Genomic DNA, 22012 nt, shown 5'->3' with positions numbered 1-22012 from the left:
GCTGGGACTGCTGTGGCCACAGATGCTTGCTGCTCACGTAGCCTCGGAACCTGCACTCGTGTGGTCACAAGGATCAACGGTCTGGGGAGAGACGTGTCCGCTGGGATGTGTCACCAGTGCTGACTCGGTGGGGCTGTGGGTGTCTGCTGAGTCCTAATCACATGCAGGTGTACAGTGATGGCCCGTAGGAGGAAGCCCAGATGTTCTGCAGAGCCTGAGCCGGGTGGATTTGCAGAGGTGGGATTCTAGTTCCTCTGTGAGGGAGGGAGACTGTGCAGGTGCACCCACACCTTATGGCTCCAATGGACGCCCAGTCAGGGGTCACATTCCCATCCCCGAGAAGAGGAATTTTCCCAGAGACGTGCCCAGGGAGGAAATCCACCCCACTGTGTGGGGAGGTCAGCAAAAACCCCTTCACCAGAATGTTTGAGGAATTCAATACAAAATGAGAATGCTCTCTTCGGCCTGGCCATTGTCTTGAGTATTGTTGCTGTAATTCCCATTTGGGGTACTCGGCAGGCTTATGCTCAGTAACTAATAAGCCACATATTTGGTAGCTGCCAATACCTAATCCTCAAAGGTTTTCTAATTATAGAAGAGGAGGAAATAACCAGATGAGATGGGCCCCAAGGGTTAGTGGCCTTCTTCTGCAGTTCCTTGGTGCCTGGAAGCGAACTGTTGTCTTTGAATCTACTCTGCTCGGGAAATGCATATATGACTCTGTCTAACACTTTCACTGACATATCTGAGTTTGAGGATGCAGAGGTCCTCAGATGTGACTTCCTGAGAACCTGCATTCCAAGAGAGCTTGCCTGCTAGGTATGGAAAAAAAACTTTTACTAATCTAGCTAGTCAAATTTATACTGAGTTCTAGTGGCAGGCCCCATTCTCTGGCAAGCATAGAAATGATTACAACTCAAGTCCACCTTCGAGAACTCTCTTTTGAAGGACAAGGAGAAGGGATGATAGTAGGGGCCGGAAGGAGCTGGCCAGCAAAGCTGCTGTTTCTGCAGCAGTGATGCTAAGATAGTCAACAGTTAGGACCAGCCCTCCCGGGTGGGCTGGCAAAAGAGTTAAATGGAGAATTAAAGAGGGAGAAGCAGTTGGTATTTTTCGTCAAGTCTCAGGTTTAGCAGGATTGAAACCGTTGAAACTGGAAGCACTGAGTCTCAAGGCTTAACAGCAAGCATTCAGACAGGAGAGTTACAGTGTTAGGCACAGAACACCAGAGTGCATCTGGGATAGACACCGGCACGTGGGCTTTTCTCCTTCTAAGACAGTGCACGATGCAGTTTTTGCCCATCTGGATGGTTACAGCTTTCAGTCTTTTATATGCCTCACATTCGGCCAACCACCTCCTTTCACTTCTGCCTATGGAGGGTGGGGCTCACTTGCCCTTTATGTGAATCCTTTTCCCATCCTTCTACTCTTACTAGGTTTGTTCACTGTGGCCTCCAGGAGGCAGCATGGTGTAGTAGAAAGAAGGGAGACAAAAATATGTCCCTCCAGTTCAGGCACTGACCTGAACTAGGATCTCAGCTCCTCTTACCTGCTAGCTATAAAAAAATTTTTTTAAAGCTTAATTGTGTGTGTGTGTGTGTGTGTAAGCCCACGTGCATGTGAGTGCAGGTTTCTATGGATACTGGAGGCATCAGATTTCCATGGAGCTGGAGTTACATCATCGTGAACAGCCCTACAAGTGTGCTGGGAACTGAACTCAGGTCCTCTGTAAGAGTGGGTGAGTACTTATGCACTGAGCCATCTTTCCAGCCCCAGCAGCTATGAGGTAGGGTACTTTGCCCCTCAGGTTATTTGAACACTGGACAAGTCAGAGCTTCCAAGGACCAGAAAGCCTACATGCTACAGTGACAGTGTAGGGGATACTATACCTGAACCTGCTCTCTCTGTGCCAAATGGATCCAAGTTTCCCCCTCCTCCCACTCCCCCAGGAACCCTCTCTTCACAGACCTACAGCAACATCGTGTTCTCTATGGCCCTTGTTCACTATGGCTGCCAGGGTGTCACCCCAAGCTGGCAGAGTAGAACCTACTGAAGGTCCAGAGCCTGGCCCAGTGTGATCACTTACCTCCATCTGTATGGGGCACAGATAGGTGTCACAGCTTGTGAGAAAGCAACAAGGACACACATAAGAGCTTTCTGTCCTCTCAGAAGAACTTTGCTCACATCCTTGGAGATGTATTTGTTCACAGAGTGTGCTTGGCTTTAGCCTCTGAACTCTACTTAAGCCCCACCCCCAAGCAGAGAAGCCCAAGCATATCATCCCCTCTTCTGTGCCCACTAGGAGACGAGGAACAGAGATGTCTTCTGAGAAATGCTGTGTTTCCTGCATCTGTCGTAAGCCCACCATGAGAACATCCTAGGCTGTGTGTGTGGAGGCTGCACAGCCCAAGGCCTGAAGGCTGATCTAGGTCAGCATGTCACTCCTGCCTACGAGCAAGATTCAGGCATTTGGAGATGACAAATATCGTTACAACCTAGGTGGCAACCAGCCCAGGCAACTCCATTGCATCGGTGAGACTGAAGGAGTTTGTCAGTTTCTCCTTGTAAGTGTCTGTTACAGCAGGCTGGCCATAAGACAAGATGCTGACTGCTACATGCATGACCTCATTGTTTTATAACAAAATATCTGTGATCCCCTCAAATAAACAACAACAAAACAACCCAACCAGGCAAATGCTAGTGTCATCTCAGCTTCATAGGTGAGCAGTTAGGAGACTCAGAGAGGGATGGAATCTTTTTTGAATTTTTTAGAGACAAGCTTTCTCTGTAGATCAGGCTAGTCTTGAACTCAAGAGATCTAGTCTCTGGCCTCTGTGCTGGGATTAAAAGCATATGCGCACGACCATTGTGAAGCTATAAACAAAAGATCTGGGATTTAAACTCAGTTTGCTTTTTACTGATTAGAAGAAATCTACTGTCTAGAGAAGAAACAATGAGAGAAAGATGCTACAGAGAGCTTTGTTTTTAAAAATATTTTATATATCCCTGAAGAATCACAAAGCTCCAAAATGTTGGTAGATACAGAGGAAAGTATTTTCTCATGCACCATTTGTGAGTAAACCAGTTAGATGCACCAGAGTCCCTAGATATGTCACTGTATTCTCGGTATAACACAGGCATTCTCTTGGGTTTCCACAGTGCGATCACCGAAGCCAGAGAATTAACCCCACCATCTTCAGACTCCATCCAAATTGTCCCAATTTATTTTACAATAAAAACATTCGATCTAAAGTCAGGGGTTGTGTTAGTTTGTCATGCCCCTTTAGTCTCATTTAATCTGAACTGTTACGGCTTTGACGTAAGTACGAGGGAAAATTAGGGCACTGGAGGGTTGAGTGAAGCGAATAGCAAAAGGACCCCAGACACAAGTCCACGTGAGTTGTCTCTGGAGCTTCTTTCATGGTTCAGGGCAGACTAGGAATCACCATGGGCCTGAACCAAGGTTCCAGCTAATGCTTTTTACCCAGAATTAGACAGCTTTACAACAAGCACAATGGAGACGACAGTGACCATCACAAGGCTAACTGGAACACACAGGCAACACTCCTGGAGAACAGATTATCACCCAGTGGTTATGTATTTCTGTCTCTGGCCACCTCCTCTTCTTTATGTTTCAGACAGGGTCTTGCCATGTGATTCTAGATGGTCTCAAAGTGCTTATCTGGTACCCAGGGAGGCCAGAACAGGGTGTCAGATCCTCTGAGACAGGAGTTACATACTGTTGTGAGTCAACATGTGGGTGCTAGGAATTGGGGTATGGGTCCTGAATGCAGATGTGGGGTGTGGGTACAGCAGCTAGTACTCTTTAACCAGTGAGGCATCTTTCCAGCCCCTCTGTGTAATTCTCAGGGACTACCTCTCTTTAATAGTTCAGCACACAGAGATCAGACCAGACACAGTAGTAACTGCAGGAAAGACATTTATTATAAAACATCATTTGGTGTTTTGGTGAGGAATGGGAAAGAGGAAACAAGGCTTTTAAAGCAGTGTTTGGAAAACCAAGAGTAACATAAAATTTATAAAAGAAAGCAAGTGCTATTCACTTGTTTTAGTAGGTCTGATTTACCAGCACTTGTTTCTATGCACTGACTTCCCACTACTGATCAAGCCTGCTCTATAAGCAAGGCACTGAGAGTGTGAGTCCTGGCTTCCCGCGTCAGTGTTTCAGAAGGCCTCCTTGTGCAGACGCCAGTAAGAACTTGTGAGTAGCACCAACCCTTGCCGTGTCTTCCTGGACTAAGAGCACTCCTTGTCTTGGCTTCTCCCCTCTGAGAAGTTGGAGCTCAGAAGTTTCATGCAGAAGCCATGCTGAAGGATGGGAACTCATTCATCACTTACTGCTGAGCTGGCTGCACATCAGAACCAAATCTTTCATCAGTGCCTTAGGCTTTTGAGAGGAATGGCCATCTCACTGCCTCTGAGGAGTGATACTGCCATGAGGGTTTTCTCCAGAAGAAAAGGGAATGCTTCCAATTGTTCATCAACTGTCATTAAACACAGTGGGGTTTATTGGCCTCTGAGATCTTAGGATTGAAACAATTAAGGGAAGGCAGCAGAGCTGTTCCTTTCCTCCTCAGCCAGGAATATGTTTTTCTACTAGACTTCGGTGCTTTCAGAGGTGAAGTAATACAAATTTAATAGCTTACTTCTGTTCATTTACAAAATAATTTCTTTCCAATCAACAAAGTTTAGGCAAATGGGGAATGAATTTATGTTAATGTTTTACTCAACAATTTAACACATCTTTCCAAAAATTATGCTCTTGGAGATTTTTAGGAGGGAAGAGTCATAAGGTAGCTAATGGCATCATGAATGGCTGCAGTGGCTCACTGTTTCCTGTTCATGGAGCTTCTCTGGAGGAATTACGTCGGGGAGCAACTCCATGCCCATACAAAGCTGATGTGGACAGTCCATTCCCTCTCTCCTTGCTCTACAGGATCCTGCTGGGATTGGGCATTTCAGGGCTCAGGCTGCTGGCTACCCTGTGGCAAGATGGATCAGGATCCTTCAGTAGCTCTGTCTAGTTAGTGGATGACTGTCAGGCAAACTTGAGTCTCTGGTTGCCTACAGGTGGATCACAGGCTGATGATTTCCACCGAGACCTGTACAGAGTCTGACCTGACTTTCCCCAGTACCCGAAGGGAACCCAAGTGCGCTGCCAGCACCCTCTGCTCATTCCTCCCTGCAGCTGGAAGGGGAAGGTGTGCTTGTCCCAGTCTTACACATTTCACATCCCCAACTGTATACTTCACATTCATGGGTAGGTTTTCATTTTCAGTAAGTGTTTCATAATCTCATCCAGGAGAATCTAACTTATAAAGCAATAACTCAATCAGAATCACCTATATTTAGGTTTTTTTCTTCACTTGTCGGGATCTAGTTGGTCAAACTGCACTGTACAGTGCTGTTGGGCTTCTAGCAAAAACAGGAATCTTTGTGGAGATTACATGGTTCCCTGAGTCAGGGAACACGTGGAATGGGTCATCTCTTGGGTTCACTTTAGTCTTAGCACAGGGAGTTGGTGGTTCGAGCATTAACAGTAAACATTACCCCAAGGCAGAGCACACCTACAGCATCCACGTGTTGGCTGCAGGTGCTTTTGTCCTGGGTCAGTATTTATATTTTGGGAAGTTCATTGTTTATCCAGTCTGCAACTATGCCAGCCATCTCCTGGTTAAAACCAAGAACAAAAGCATGTGCGATTCCTTTCTCACAGAGTTGAATATTGCCTTCTGGAAAATCTTTCTTCATGTCTTCATAGAACTTTACTGGACATCAGCCATCTGTCTTACCATAGTAAAACGTCAGCTGAAAGACAAGAAATAGCATTTAATCTTCCCAGTATCAACTGATGCCAACGGGCTGTGGTGCTTTGGGGGCAGCACTTGTGCCACACTCCGCCCAGTGGTTCTAGGGTGCCGTCTAGAGCGCTCAGAAACCACAGGATTTGTTACGGGCATGTGATGGGAAGAAACCCACTTGGAGACTGTGGGGCAGGTTCCTCTAACTCACTAGAGAAACACCTGGCAAGGTCATGTGTACTGAGCCTGGAGTGGACCTGGGACAGCAGGAGGTGAGGGTGTGGGAGAGGGAGACAGTTAAGCAGACATAGTCACCGAAAGACTAGTGACTACAAACTTACTGTTTTCATGCAGCCCACTGATAGGCACAAGGGCAGGTTTGCTGAATGAATGCAAGGAGACCAGAATGAGAAGAGGTCGGACCACCTCTGGCTGATGAAGCGTGATCAGCATTCTAAGAGACTCTGTAGCACTTTAAGGAGGCTCAGTGCAATAGGAGGGCGTGCTACATTCAGTGAGAGCACATCACACCCATCCTTCAGGTGACACCAACCAGGCTGAGTGGAACAGAGGCTCTTTTGAGGCATTGCCAAGATCTTTTCTGGAGATTTAGCTATACATGCACATGAGACAGATGTGTGTACCATACAGATGCTATATTAGAAGCTGCTGTACTCCAGTGAAAAACTGTTATATACTCTATAATTCTTTACAAAAAAGCAACAAAGATAAAATAATAAAGTATTAAAAATTGTGTGTGTGTGTGTGCGCACGCGCGCCTGTGTGTGAGCATCCACACGCACATGTGTACATGACACAGAGTATGTCTGGATGCCAGTGAACTTTGTAGAACTGGTTTTCTCCTCCCATCTTCATGTGGGTCCTGGGGATCAGAGCAGGTTATTAGAGCTTCATAGTAAAACACCATCGTGACAATTTTTATTAGAAAAATACAGACTAGATTTTAGGGACACAGGAGAAAATACAATCCGTCCTACTTATAGAACACTACTTCCGTTTACTGGCACCAGAGGAGCAGTGGGAATGAAGGTGCCAGGGGAGCAGGGCCCATCATAGCCCTGCCTGATCCAAAGGCATGCATGGCTAATGTTCTAAAGACCAGAATTTCTTTTCTCCCTTATGGAAGTTGATATAAAGCCATCTAGCAATTAGCTCCATCTAAACTCCACAGGGCTGCAGTGAGGACCTGGCTGAGGGCATGTTTTTCTTTGTGGAGGCAGCTGAGCATGAGGTACTGGAAGCCAGTTTATTCTCCTGTGTGTCTGTTGCTCCCTGGGTCATACGCCTCAGAAAAGTGGCCTAGGTGCTTGAGTAGTCAAACAAAACTGAGAAAACACAGTCCAGCTCATCAGAATCCCCTGCACTTGAGTACTGAGCCCAGACCTGGTAAAAATTCGGCAACACTGTTTCTCCTCATCACAGATCCCAAGGAACAGTTCCCTTAGGCACCTTCTGTGGAACAGTGGCTGTGATCTAAACAGGACTGGACATTGCCTGGCCGCAGCCACACACTAAATATCAATAACACACCTCTCATTACAGAAGAAGCATGTGGGAAGTGAGTGCATATGTCAAAGAAAAGTAACCAAACTTTTAAAAATGTACTCAGAGGCCTAGCTAGGCTAGGACTAATTTTATAGATGTAATAATGAATACTTACAGAAAGATGCCTGATATATGCTGTACACGCTTTGTGAGGGATGAATTATAAACTAGGAATTAAAACCACCATTTTAGCAGTCTATCTGAGAATATATATTAATTTTAAATGATTTTATCGATGGGGAAAGGCATCATAAGATGAAGCCAGTGGCAGAGCTAGCGTTTGAACTCCACCGGAGAATGTAAGAGCGCAGTAATGCAGTCCCCAGCCCCCTTCAATGAAGCTCTTGGGTCAATGTGATGGAGATAAAAACAAGCCTATCTGTTTCCAGGACGATCATGACATTCTGGACAGGCTTCAAGTTAAACAGGCAGAACTAACACAATCTGTTTCAGAGCAGGGCTTGGCGGAAAGGCAGCCCTGGTGTGCTGGTCCAGGGAGCACTTTCCTATGCTCCACCAAGCAGGACGTGTGCATGTCAGAAGGATTTGCATGGCCATTCTGCAAATGTCGGCACTGTATGAGGGCTGTTCCCACAGGCAGTGCACACCTCTGGCTAAGGAAGGCTAAGCAGAATGGGGGCAGAGCTAGGGCAGAAAGAGCCTTTCTTGGAAGCACTTTGTCCCCTTTTAAATCCCATGGTAGCCCTGGCTTGGGGTAGAGGCAGTACCACCTTGCCCTGCCACACCAGCCCACGGCCTCCCAAAGGTTACAGCTGATGCGCTTTCTTTGAGAACAGCCCAAGACTCGGGTGGATGCAGAGTGATATTTAGATTCATCCTGGAAGCAGCACACAACAGCTGTTTCCATAAGCTTGGGCCAAAGATGGTCACGGCAGTTTAGAATTTCCCTCCTAAGTGAGTTTTAAACAAAAACTTCAAGTTTGTAACCAAACATGAATTCACTTTTCTATGAAGGAGACATGTGTCTCCTTAGAGTTTAGAACAATGACAGAGAATGAGAACGCTGACCTTCTTGTTACTTCAGATACACCAGGACCCTGAATGCACAGGAGACCCCAGAGGCTCCCACACAGATCTGGAGCAGCGAAAATGGACTGCTGACTTTCTTCCTGTGGCTTACTCTGTTCTAGACCTCACCTAACAGCCCTCCCTACCTCTATTCCCAGTGTATTCACTGGCTCCTCTCTCCCTAACCTGTAACTTGAAATGGCCACGCATCACTCTTCAGATGGCTTCTTCCGTTAAATTGCAAACTTCTGTAGGTGGCCGCTATACACACTCAACAGCTTTGGCTACAGGCTTATCATGCCACAACCAAAATTGAGCCCAGACTCCTCTTTTAAAGCTTCCTAGCATTCATCATGGCATGTATTTGCTTGGAAACTCCAAAAGTATCTCTTTCACAAGTGCCAGCCATCTTCCACAACCTCCCAATCCTCCCTTACCACCCAACCTAGACCAAGGGCAGCGGCCTCAGATTCCTCAGCCCATCTGCTAATATTCCGCCTCCACCAAGTGCCTTTGAATTTCCCTCCCAAACCTTTTCACCCCCAACCTCACTACATTCATTCTTCTAAAAGCCTGTAAACAGACATACCATCTAAATGTAACTGTTTTCCAATATTCTCCCAGCCCTTTCCCTCAAATTATCCCTCCCATGGGGTAGTCTCATCACATTTTTAGGGACACTAATACACATTGGGATATCTAAGTGGGCTGTTGGCAACTGCTGTGTGTTCTGATTGGTCAGTGGCTCTATCATGTGGTTGCCAAATATTAGGACTATCACTCTAGACTGATGGTCCTCAAGCCTCCTAATGCTATGACCCTTTAATACAGCTCCTTATGTTATGTTGACCCCAACCATAAAATTATTTTCATTGCTACTTCGTAACTTAGTAATTCTGCTACTGTTATGAGTCATAATGTAAATATCTGTTTTCAGGTGGTCTTAGGCGATCCCAATTCGACCTCCAAATGAGTCGTGATCGGGTTGAGAGCCACGGCTCTAGATGCTGTCCCCTTGCTTATGACTGAACCAGTGCCCAAGCCAACGACCATGCTGTCCAGCCTCTCTCTCCCTGGCGTGGAGCTTGTAACTTGGGGTCTATAGTCGTACACAGAGCCAGTGTTTGGGAGTGTGAACTTGTTATTTACCCCTAATAGTTCTTTCAACTATAAATACAGGCAACAAGCCATGTATTATTAATACATATATATCCAAATCATAGTAAACTTACTGTAGCTGACTAAAAGATAAATTACAGTCATTACTACAAACTCATAGTAGTAACTTCGACTGTTATATATCTTTAATGTTATTTAATTTTTAATTATATATGTGCATGTGTTTGTAAGTGTGTTTATGCAGACAGGTGTGGGTACCATAGAGGCCTGAAGCAGCAGGCTTGGAATTACAGTGGTTGTGAGTTGTCTAGTGTGGGTTCATGGACTGAACTTGTTAGTGCTGAGCCATCTCTCTGGCACCTCCAACTATTCAATGTGTTAGCACTACATCACAAATTGATTTTAAAACATTTTGCTAACTGTATTTGAACACATTCTGTTCTCTGCAGAAGCTTCCTGATGGCTCTGCCTCTCCACCCACCTATCACCAGAGACTGAACTGTGCTGGTGTGTCGATGAAAGTAACAGTTCCTCCCTCGGGCTGTCCATCTACATCTATCACTGTGTATGATAAGAATGTGATAGAACGTTGAACGGGGAGCCACAAGAGCCATGGATGGGGGTGGGGGAGGACTGCAGCTGGAGAAACTTTCTGGAGGCGACACTGAGAGCTGAGTTAAAGGAGAAGTGGGATTTAGTCAGGTGAAGAGACAGTGTAACCTCTGATGTCACCACCTGTGCTATGTTGCTATGGAAACAACCATGCCCCTGTATTTTCTTCTGGACAGGGAAGCAGTTATCTACTCTTGGAGACAGTAAATTGGCACAGCTGTCCAGTACAGGGCATAAAGTCTCTAGACCTTGCAAGGAAGACAGTTGGCCTGAACTTTGCAGAGTTAAATTGGTCTCTTTCCCTAGAGAATATTAAAACCTTTCTTTGTGTGAACAACAGAAGTCAACGGCAGAAAATCTGAAGGTGACTTTAAAGCTGATGCCTGGTGATCAGGGTGGAGGAAGGGTCCAGGAAGCTTTCAGCATGATGTGGTAGCAAGACTATTTTTAGACTAGTTTTCAGGAGGCAAAAATATTCTTTTTGTAGCTGTTTTGAGTTGGACAACTGAGATGCAGTGAAAAGTTTTTGCATTAATACTGCTTTAAAAACTGTACATTTGACAGTGTGAATGGGCACGGAGGTTCTGAGTCCCTCTGCTTAGGCGGAAATAGGGAGAGGGCATCCCCAACACAGCACCTAAGGTGGAGGCATTTGCAGTCTCAGGAATGGGGCTTCCAGCTTTGACTAAAGAATCCTGTCTGCCCTCCAAGAACCATGTGCTCTGCTAAGTTCCTTTACTTCCCTAAGCTGATGGGGACACATTATGTTGAGTTACCTTTATCAAAATTCAATCACGGCACATTTCCTCCCTTTTTCATTACTTAACATGAAGTGGCCATACACTTCCTGTCTTTCTGTACCTCGCGTCACTTAGGAATGCTGAGGAACAGGGACAATTCTATTTGAGTAGAGAGTTGCGGTTTAGCGGTAGAAGGCATTTCAGTGAGCTGACTGCAAGGGAATTTCTGTACAGCAGGAAGGGAGCTGCAACCAACATGAACAGCACCGTACCTGCCTTAAGTCCTTCCAGTGCCTTTACTATTATCGTCTTAGAAAAACTTATTCCCTGGAGTTGGGACAGCTTATTCCTGAGCCTGTATTAATACTATAACTGTGAAATGTTGACTATCTATCAGCATATTCCCAGGTGTCTCCCAAGAAAGACTCAGGAAACTTCCAGCCCGGCCAGAGTTGCCATGAGCAGACCTCTATCTGGGAATGATTACACGTGCATATGGGTTTAACTTAGCACAGGAATAAGTTAGCACCTTTCTTTGAGCTCTTTCTGAGCACAACATACAAACAGGATCCAGAATGAGTAGTATTTTACAGCAGCTGGCTTCCCCAGGTGGTAGGATCGGCTCTAACATGACAGGCCCAGTCATTCCCCAAGTGTGAATTTTGGAAGCGAGCATCTGCCAATCTTACTATAAAGCAGCAGTTGAAGTGTTTTTTTTTTTTTTTTTTACAAACTTCCAACCTGGAGAACTAAAATGCATTTTGGAAAGACTTGCTTATAATTTAGCTACAAAATAAAATGCCATTCTCTGGTAATTTCATACTCTCAATGCTGGAAGTATGAAAGCCCTGGAGAACAGGTCCTTCTTGCCCAACCTTCTCGACTCGGCAGGAACAGCTTCTTCTTGATTCAAAACTTCTATCTCTAGACAACTGTTGCTTAAGGAACAAAATGACCACTATGGACACAAACCAAACAGATATTGGCATCTTCCTAGGCCCTGTCGGAGTAAATATTTTTAATATTGTGAAACCTTTTTTTAGCAATACATATAATGCTTGCTTTCAGAAAACTGTATCGGGACATTACAGACTTATAAACTACGCCTGTGGACATGCTTCAGTCTAATGTCTCACAGCTGAGGAAGAGCCCCTCAGTACAGTGGGACCTAGGATCTGACTTGCAGGACCTATCAGAGTAAGTAGGGACCATTCTACTGTACTCAGCAGGTGCCAGTGTTCCATGCCAACTGTCAAATTCTAGCTCAGTGCTGTCTTAAAAAGCACAAGGCAAGGCGCATGTATACTTTAAGACATTTCTAGTAACAGTGTTAAAAAGAATATGAAGGAACGAGTAAAACTGCTTTAGATGTATTTTAAACATGGCTACAACAATATCTCTAAAATATTCCAACATGTATTCAATATATTAATGAAATATTTTCCTTTTAGGATACTGTTTTTCTGCCTGTACTGAGGTTGAACTCAGGCCTTGTACAAAATGAGGCAAGTACTCTACCACTGATCCACATCCTGAGCACCAGGTACTAATGTTTTGAAAGTTAATGTACATTTATACTCATGAAAAAAATCTCAATTCAGACTAAGCACAGAATAACACTTTTGTGTGGGATGGGATTTTAACCGTGCAGTTCTGGGCTGTGGGCGAAGTTCAGCATCAGGTCATGTACCCTTAGCACATGCAAGGCTCTGGCTTTGATGGAACTGAAGTCAGAGAACAAAAAAGGTGCAGACTGGAGCTGGAGAGATGGGCTCAGCAGTTAAGAGCACTGGCTGGTCTTTCAGAGGGCCTGGGTTCAATTCCCAGCACCCACACAACAGCTCACAGTTGTCTGTAAGTCCAGTTAAAGGGGAACTGGCAACCCTCACACAGACATACATGCAGGCAAAACACCAATGCACATAAAAATAAGTAAATATTTAAAAACAAACAAACAAACAAACAAACAAACAGTGCAGATGTATCCCTTGAGGATGACAGGGACAGATGATGTCCCAGAAGTGCCACAGCTATCCATATACTAGGATGTTTGGGCATATTCCAAACCACATTGGCTTTACAGCTTCAAAGATTGGTATTTCCAAATGTATCTGTGAGTGAGCCTACTCTTTGCAGATACACCTGATATCTCAGAAAGCTGCTTCTTATGTGAGAGCAAGACAGCCTTATGTGTAGGATGAGAAAGACAAGCACACTGCTCATTAGGATAGATGCAATGTTAGTTCTTTCCCATAGTTTTAATTATTATATTTTAATATAGCTCATTAATTTACAGATGCTATAAAGGCTTCTTAGCATAATACATTGTTAAAATATGAAAGTACTGATATAAAAAATAAATTCAACTAAACAAATGCAGATATATATATATGTGTATATAATATATATATGGCTATAATTGGCTTTACTTGCTCCATATAACCCAAGAAGAACTTTGGCGGAATCTACAAATGCTCAGTGTCTTCAATTCTTAGCGAATTCTAGCCGTGTGTCTTCACTAAGTATTTTTACCTATCAACTGACAAGCCTGCAGCCCCCAAAGTGGTTACCTTAGGTAAATGTTCCTTTATGATCTCATCATCTCTCTTCACCACTTGGACCATTTCTTGGCTCCCGAGATAGACAGCATTAGCTTCATTAAAAAACAAAGATCAAACAAACAAATAATCAAACACTTAGAATATACAGAAGAAATACAAATGTCAAATTAATCTTAGCAAATTCACATGCTTCGTTTTTCTAGAAGCCAAGTGCCACCTAACAGTAGATGCTGGTGGGAATAAAAGAGGCATATGAGCTGACTGGCAGGCTCGCAAAGGCAAGGCACCATGTCTCTAAGGTTTGGCCACCCCAGGAGGGCAGTCTACTCTGGCCAGCAAGGCACCAAGAAGCCAAGGCATCACAGAGAATAAGACTGTGACCAACACCCTTTGGCCCAGCGAGAAGAGCTCCGCTTGTAGCATTCCTCCCTGCACAGCAGCCTGAAAACATCAAACAATAAAAGGAGAAAACTGTAAATCCACTGCTTTCTCTTTTCTCAGAATCTATGCTTTTCACTGTCCAACATGCAGTGTTATTTGTTTTTTCAGTTGTTTTAGGCAAAAGGGCAAATGAGGTCCTTATTCATCTCAGAAGCAGAGGATCTATGTGAAGTTATTTTCATTTGAGATGAAAATCCATTTGTGATTTTCCCAATTGAGATTTTTTTTTTTTTTTTTTTTTTGGATACAAGCAAATACTTTGGCTGCTACTTTTACAATTCAGAAGTCTTCATTAAGAGATTATACATCTCTGGAAACATCTAGAAACATGACACACTTGAGATTTAATGAGGAAGACTTTTTTTGGCTCTGTTTTACACATTTAATTCAGAAACAGTTTTTAGTAACACTGGCTAAAGTTTAGATATTCTTGGCTACAAGATTTTATTAACAAAGTACCAAATACAAGGCACCAATTCACACATTTAGTGATGCAAAGCAACAGAACTCAAGTCACACATGTGGGACCTCAGGAGGCCCCTTTGTGGCTGCTGTGCATTGGTTGGGACATCTCAGAGTCCACGAGAGCTTAACCAGCCATCACACCTTTCCAGGTGGCCTTTCTGTGGCACCGGGAGGCTGGAGTGTCATGAAGGTAGAAGGTGTCAATCAAGGGTTCTATTCCTGGTTATCAGTACTTTGTGGGTCAGGAACAGACTCTTCTGTGAACATGTCTTTCTCATATAAGCTAACCCATTAGGATCAAGCCCCAGGTATTTACTCTCTGGAAAATTTCGACAGAACAACCAAGCACCATCCCCTTCTTCCATTTGAAATCACCCCAGGGCTAGGTACCAGACACCAAGAGACCATGCAGAGAATGTTAGAAATGGTAACAGCCAATCATAGATCTCCCCACACAAGTGCCCAGCCTGTCGCATCTCATCCTTCCACAACACAGGCTGCGGGTCATCTGTCCCTTCTGCTTCATAGGGTGCTTCCTTGTGTGGTTCTGTGTGATGTGGCATGCCCCCTGCTACAGGGAGCTATAAGCAAAAACCTCTTCTTTCAAAGGCATTTTTTTACATGTCTACTATCATCTGATCATATATAACTGAAACAAATTAGCTGTATTCTGCATCAAGGTGACAGGTGCATCTGGATAGGCAAACGCATATGCTTTAGAAGAGCAGGAGAGTGAAGAAGAGAGAGCTACAGTAACCGAAAGCTCTGGAGATCTACAAAGGGTTGTCCTCGAGCTTTAACTGAGTACTGACCAGCACAGCCATGCGACAAACAGCCAGAATCTAGGAAAGCAACCCTCTGAAAGGACTGCAGGAACAGTCCCTGAACTCGATCCCTTGACTGTTTCAGCCCAGGGGACAGCCTCTTAAGGAACAGCATAGTACCTAGAGGACTGTGGAACTCCATGTCAACAGGTCAGAATCTGAACTGTAGCTACACTCAGCAATGGCCACATGATAGGAGAGTAGGGACCTGGACAGCTGCCCATCATGGTCTTCTGACTAAGAGAGAAGCTGCCTATTCTGGGAGAACACCTACAGAATGGAGAAAGATACGGACCCCACAGCAAAAGTACTGGCAGCTGGAGATATTTTAAAACTTCTAGAAACCAACAAGAAAGAGGCAGGTGACCAAACATAAAAATGGGTACAGACTTGAATAGAAGAAATCTGAATAATTGAGAAACTCACATTTCTGAAAATAAAATTTTCACTTGGAAATATACTCTAACCTATTTTTATTCTTTTTTTTCCTGTCATTTTCTACTTAAGTATACTTTTTTCTTTTCTTTTAAACAAGACCCTCTGTTTCTTTTCTAGTAACCACTCTGAGGAAGCCATCTTTGTCATTCTTCAGCAATGTCCCCAACACAATACAGTGGTCAGAAATAATAATACCAAAGAGAAGTGTAATTTCCTAAGTGGAAAACACACTGCTCTTGGCAATGACTGTCAACAGCATTCCTGGGAACCCAGCAGATTTCAGAGTTTCAAGTGCTGTTGAGAAGGAAATGTTTAGTACTAGGAGAATCGAAATGAAAACATGAAGGGAAGGACAACCTGGGAAAATGTCTGTTTACTTAGGTTTCATTAAAAGCCTAGATTCACGCGCAAAGACTCACAAGGAACCCAGTGTTCTACGCTCTCTGCTACCACCACCTTCTGAAATGTTTAACCTCCAAAAGTCACAATGGGATGTACAGGAGAGGCTGAAGGGCTCAGGGCAGCTGAGAGAGGGCTGATGGCCGAGGGCCACCAGCACATTCACCTCTCAGCTCAGTGTCGCAGGGTTTCCAAGTGCTCGAGGTCTGCAACAAAGGGTGCCTCCCATAGAACTCCTGGCCTGTTCTGATGCATCCACAAGGCTGCTCTGGAACCACCCTATCATTCTCAAGACCAATCTCAGTTATTGTCTCTTCTGTAACTGACCTTGGTCTGATTTCCTCGAAGTATCACTTACTTCCTGTTTCTGTCCTTCTGATAGCAGCCACTGTGACATGAAAATTGTCGGCAGCTGTCTCTCCTACTCCATTAACCTAGGGGCTGAGACTGTAATTCATCCATTATTCTACCCAGTGTTTTGCTTACAGCAAGTATATAAGAAGAAAGAAGGGCTAAGTGACATAAACGGGAAGGGCTAAGGGAGATGGTTGCATGGCTAGGTAGTTTTGGAGGGGTGAGGAGGAAAAGCCTGCTGTTTTATTTAAAGTGGTCCAGATATGACATCACAGTGGAGGCCAAAGATGAAGGCTGAAGCACACTGACAAGTTAAGCAGGTAAGAAGTGAGATGGATACTCACAGATAGGAGGACAAATTCAAGTGTTTCTGTTGGTATAAGCCATAAACTTCTCAGGAGGGTGCAAGAGAAGTAAAGACCACAATTAATGAAAAAAAAAAAAAAAAGTAGAAAGGTTCTAAACAGATGCACAGAGAACCCTTTGAGAGAGAATGTGGGATGGACGTAAGCTGGGCTGCTCCCTGGAGGCATGGGGCCTGGTGCTGCTACTAGGATTTATAGTAAAATGTCCTGGAATTGTTTGGTTTTGCAATTAGTCTGGAGGATAAGGAATTACTGGAGATAGACATAGTTTAAGGAGTAGGTGAACTGTGGAATGTGATCATTCCAGGCCAGTGTGGTGGCACACAACCGCAATTCTAGCACTGAAGAGGCTGTGGTAGGAAGACTGAGAGTTTGAGGCTAGCCTAGAGTACTTGCCAGTCCCTGTTGTCCAAAACAAAAAGCAAACAAAAGCCACTGCCAGTCACCATCTCCACCAACGAGACTGTTTGACAGCCTCTTCCAACTGGTACATTACTTCTACTCAGGCCGAGCATCTTTATAGGGGCTAGTAGATGCTTTATGTTCAAAATTAGCCATATTTACAGGGGAGAATCCTCTAGTGCTTATCACAAGACTTGGTTGGGCAGAAAAAGAGTTCCTAAGTTCAACTTTTATTTAGGAGAAGGGTGACTGGGGAGTTATTAGCACTAATAGAAATCAAAAAAGTAAAAAGTTACATTTTAAGCTTTTCAAAATACAGACTATGACAATCATGGGAACAGAGGGGGTGCTGCTATGGACAGGTGAGTCTACATAAGTTTTCAAGAGGGCCAGAGACAATTAAGAGATAAACAGATGCCCAAGGCTGAGGTTATCACACTGTGATGAGTCAGCTGTGGTCTTGGAGTGGCATTAACTGGCTTAGTGAGGTGTTAGGAAGGTGGTTGACTCTATGAATGATGACAAGCCTCAGAATCAGTTTAGGATGGCGATGAGGCAGGATCGGAGTAATTATCTGAAGACCACTAGGAGTGCCCCTCCCCCATTGCCCTTTAATTCTTTTACTGGAACTCTGCAAGTCAAAATTTAGTGACTTCTCCAAATTCTTTACACGGCGGGACGCAGCTTCTAATCTGCAGGAAGAGGACTGTGGGAAGCACTTTTCTTTTTAGTCAGGGGTCAATCTTTCCTTTTTTTCTATTCTTTCCCCTTCTTTCTGTCAGCGCCAGAGGGCAGGCTGTAGGAGCCATCCTGTGGCCAAGGGATTCTGAACATGGAGAACAGCCTGCTAAGGACAACAGAGTGAGAATGCTGGAAGCATCTTTCTTTCTTTCTTGGTGCATGAGAAAAACAGATTCATATCTGCCGTGGCCGCCAGAACTGAACTTTCTGTTAACTATAGTCCATCTCAGTTCCAACAGATAAAAGATCAAGCTGGGACATCTGGATTTTCTGGGTACGTTTGGTCAGAGCAGAGAGGATGTGGTGCTTAACTCTAGCAGGGGAGGAGGGAAGCATCGTTACACATGTAATTGCACCAGGGGTTTTCCCCGAATGGAGGAGGCACAAAGTGTCACGGACTACACAGAGGATTTCCAAGGATGGCGCCTCCCTGCACATGCTGTGATTATTCCTAAGAGTGGCAGGGTTTGCAGGCTGTAGCCAGGCTGCAGAGCAGTGAAGCAGGGCAGAAGGTAGACTAGGGGACTGGAGGCTCCTGGAGACAAGAGCTTCAGTTTGAACAGAAGCCCAACATAGAAAGAGCTTGTGCTCCAAGACAGCATAACCCAGGGCCTCGAGAAAACACTAGACAGAATTAGGCATATACAGAAACCCAGAGGAAGACACTTAAAAGGGGAAACTTATTTAGCCTTCCTTGTTTGCACTGTTTTTCATTTTTGCCAGTCAGTGTTACAAAATGTGGTATATAACAACATAGAAACTAGGTCTAGAAAAGAAATTCTCCCATTCTAAAATTTTCCCATAATTTAGAAAAATGGTTCTTGCTTGCAATTCATTATGTTTCTTTATGAGCCAGGGCTCCAGTTATTATGAGAAGACACACTGCCTGCAGCACTGAGAGGGCTGCCTGGCTGGTCATTATGGCCATCCACGGAGTGGGCAAACACACAGTCATATCTAAGTAACAGGATGTTTACCACAGTGAAAAACACAGCCAGCACTCCACAGTGTATGACTGTTAAAACTATCACACTTTAGACTGGAAGATAATTTAAAAACATAAGAAGAGCCATATAATCTTCCTTGGTCCTAAATCTGGCACAACTCTTTCTTTCTGCTTTTTTCTTCTTGGATTTTAGGTTGAGCTTCCTCCGACCTCTAGGTCCTCAGGTGAATTTTATGGATACACGAAACATGCTCCTGAGTGAGAGCAGAGCACATACATGGTTGTCTGGGTTCTTCATGGTAAAAATGAAAACATTCTGAGAAAAAAAAATGTGATCTGTAGTGAAGCCTGCTCTCATTGCCTCATTAAACACTTCTAAAAGTTATTTCCATGTTGATCAGGGAAGGGGAAAGACTGTGAAAGTTTCTTTCACAAGAATTATCTGACAAAGCACTATAACCTGGCAGGAGTTCCTCAGGTGGTGGGCTCTGTTTCTCTTGTTAGGTAACGGAGAGGAATGAAAACATCAGTTCAGCCTAGCAAAAAGGCCGTCAAACATTTTAAACACTTAACTGTTTGACCTGTGATACTGTTGAGTTAAAATATATTTTCTTTTAGCTTTGATCAGAAAATCTAATTTAGCTGTCTGAGTGGGAGCCTATTTCTCACAAGATAGGACCACATCTACTCCAGGGAAAATATGCAGTAGCAAACAGTCTGGAGCTGAAATTAAAGGGCGGGGGGAATCTATGTATAGTCTTTAAAAATAACATTTCAGACAATCTAGTTACAATCTAATTACTCTGATCAATGCAGGGGTAATGTTTACATTATATGCTAACTGAGTTAGGGCCACTCTGTAGATGGGAAGTGACATTTCTCTCCCTCCCATTGTAGAAAAACTCTAAACGCCACCGAACTCAGCATGCTAGAGAGAGGGTGGGAGAGGTGGAAATGGAGTAGAGGGCTTGGTATGCCATCTTTGCCAAAGAGTAGCAGCGCTTGAAATGCTTGCAAATTTTGGTTTTTGAAGTTTTCAGAGCAGTTAACAACAAAAACATGTGTACAGACTAACGGACACTGAAGGACACCCCTATCTAGACAGGGCAGGGTTTGTAATCTACTACTTGGACTAGCAAACTTCCTCCACTTGTTTCTGTGAGATTTCCCCTGGAGCACAGACATTACATAATTTGAAAACACTGCAAGGCAGTCTAGAAGTCAAACCAGAAAGTTAAAGTTCATCCCATGAAGGGCAATCAGACCGAGAAGCAGGTCTGCAGCGGAGCTATGGAGCTGGCCTGAAAGCAGCACTGGGAATGCCTTCTGAACTGCTCTTCTGCTAACTCTTCCTGCCATGTATCCTGACAACCGCACCACGAGAAGGCTGCTGTCAATACTGGTTACCTTTATCTACAAGGCATAAGATGGGTCAGGGGCCAAAAACCACCTTCAGTCTGAGGCTATCTTTTATGAGCATTGCCCTTTCAGGAAGTTGCCAAAGGGATGGCTGGACAGAGGTAGTTTATATATGTGATGACTGCTGCCGAGAGGAGAGGCACTGGGTACTGGCGAGCTGGAAAAAGGGCATGTTCCATTTAGGACGTTTGAGACACATGGCTAATGATCCCCTCAGGGTTACTAGGCTGAACTAAATATCCAAGCAGACGTAAGCCGAGGAGTCGAAGAGGATGAGAAGTAGTTCTTGCTTCCTTTCCCTGTAAACAAAGTTACACAGAACGGGAAAGAACTGTGGCCAACTCAAGTATTGATGACTTGGATACTGGAAATCCAGAGCCAGAGCCAAGGGATCGGAAGACCAGATGAAACAGGCATGACAGCAGCAAGAGGGCCGTGTGCACAGATACATCTGTTTGTGAGTTGGTTACCTGAAGAGATGAGGAATGTTCATTCTAGATTTTAGGCTCCATTTTGAAGATGGTGCATCTACTATGCTTGTGGGAGAAAGTCTGCAACAATGTGCCGGAAGGCGCTGGCTGCCCTTGTGAAGGAGAGGAGTATGTACCGTGGTTAAACTGTCTTGCTTCCTTTGAATGCACCACAGGTGGCTGGAAGATGTGGTCAGAGGCCAATCACTCCAACTCCACACATGCTGGGCACTGTGCTGGGCATATCCCGCCATGCTTAACCAGTAGCAGAAGAGAACATCAAAGCTCCTTAAGGTTTTTCTACCCATTTTTAAAACAAGCCCCCTTCACTGAACCACAAGTTCTATTCTTAGATTAAGGTTTGGGGTAGAAAAAGTTGAACAGCTAACTTCCTGACATTTTTGCATGGTCCAAGACTATTCTGTAAACGTTTCTTTATATCACAAGCACACACCTTTACAAAATGTGCTTACCGATGCAGAACGGCTGAAAAAGGTTCTTCAAAGGAATGTCACCCTTAAAGCGTACTCTTTCAAGGGCTTTCTGGGTTAGGAAGGATCTTATTATCTCAGGACACGGCTTAAATAGTAAGTAACTGGTAGCATAGAGCATGTACCGAAACCAGCACAAAAGCGGAGTGGCGATCCTGCCGCGGGGCGACTCGGACATGCGCTCGATAGTCGGAAACAGCAGAAAACTGTGGATGATCTACAAGAAAGAAACACTGGGATAAGAGGCTGTCTTCAGGCGTAGCTGCATGTCTGCTCTTCTTCCTGTGCTTTGCTGACAGTTACCAGGCTTCCAACACAACCCCAGATCAAACTAAAGCCGACTATATTCTTACCCCATGACGCTCATTCCTGGAGGCACAGGGGCTAAGTGCTGGAAGGAGGAGAGGTATTCTTTGACTCCTCCTAAATCACGACAGTAATTCACTGTTCCCTCGAAGGATTAGTGGAAGTCGGAACCAATACTGCATTGGAGTAGTAGTTACACTACTGGCCTGACTTTGGATGGGGCCCAGAGAACAGGGCCACACGAAAGCCTCCATTGCTGCCCACAATTCTCTTATTGGTTAGACTTGGAGCTAGTTCCCATTTGAAAAGCCCTTCTGTTCCTACTGTTAACAGCCAAATTAATCTTCAGCGCAACCCGTATACTCAATGGATCAGACCAGGTATGTTGGAAAGCATTATCTCTTAAGTTCATCGCAAAATGTTGAAGGACAAAAGCATTCAACCAGCTCAATGAGAGAAACAGAAAATATACCCACATGCTTCTGTGGATGAAAATGAGCAT

At 44.4% G+C, this 22012-nt stretch overlaps 1 protein-coding gene across 2 annotated transcripts in view; it reads right to left on the bottom strand.

The window, feature by feature from the left end:
• Positions 1 to 3923: 3923 nt before the first annotated feature.
• Ldah (lipid droplet associated hydrolase) overlaps positions 3924 to 22012 on the bottom strand; it is a 76850-nt gene continuing 58761 nt past the window's right edge. The window contains exons 5-7 of one of the 2 annotated variants that reach the window (XM_060365612.1): positions 21187 to 21421; positions 13459 to 13541; positions 3924 to 5829 (exon numbers count right to left, since the gene is read on the bottom strand). In XM_060365612.1, coding sequence (XP_060221595.1) covers positions 5797 to 5829; positions 13459 to 13541; positions 21187 to 21421 — 351 coding nt within the window. In that variant the 3' untranslated portion in view covers positions 3924 to 5796. The remainder of the gene's footprint in view (positions 5830 to 13458; positions 13542 to 21186; positions 21422 to 22012) is intronic. The other variant, XM_060365624.1, reaches the window with a different exon arrangement.

This window comes from Meriones unguiculatus, chromosome 1 (genome assembly GCF_030254825.1).
Source record: "Meriones unguiculatus strain TT.TT164.6M chromosome 1, Bangor_MerUng_6.1, whole genome shotgun sequence".
Classification (NCBI taxonomy): Eukaryota; Metazoa; Chordata; class Mammalia; order Rodentia; family Muridae; genus Meriones; species Meriones unguiculatus.
This window is presented reverse-complemented; position numbering and strand designations above follow the sequence as displayed.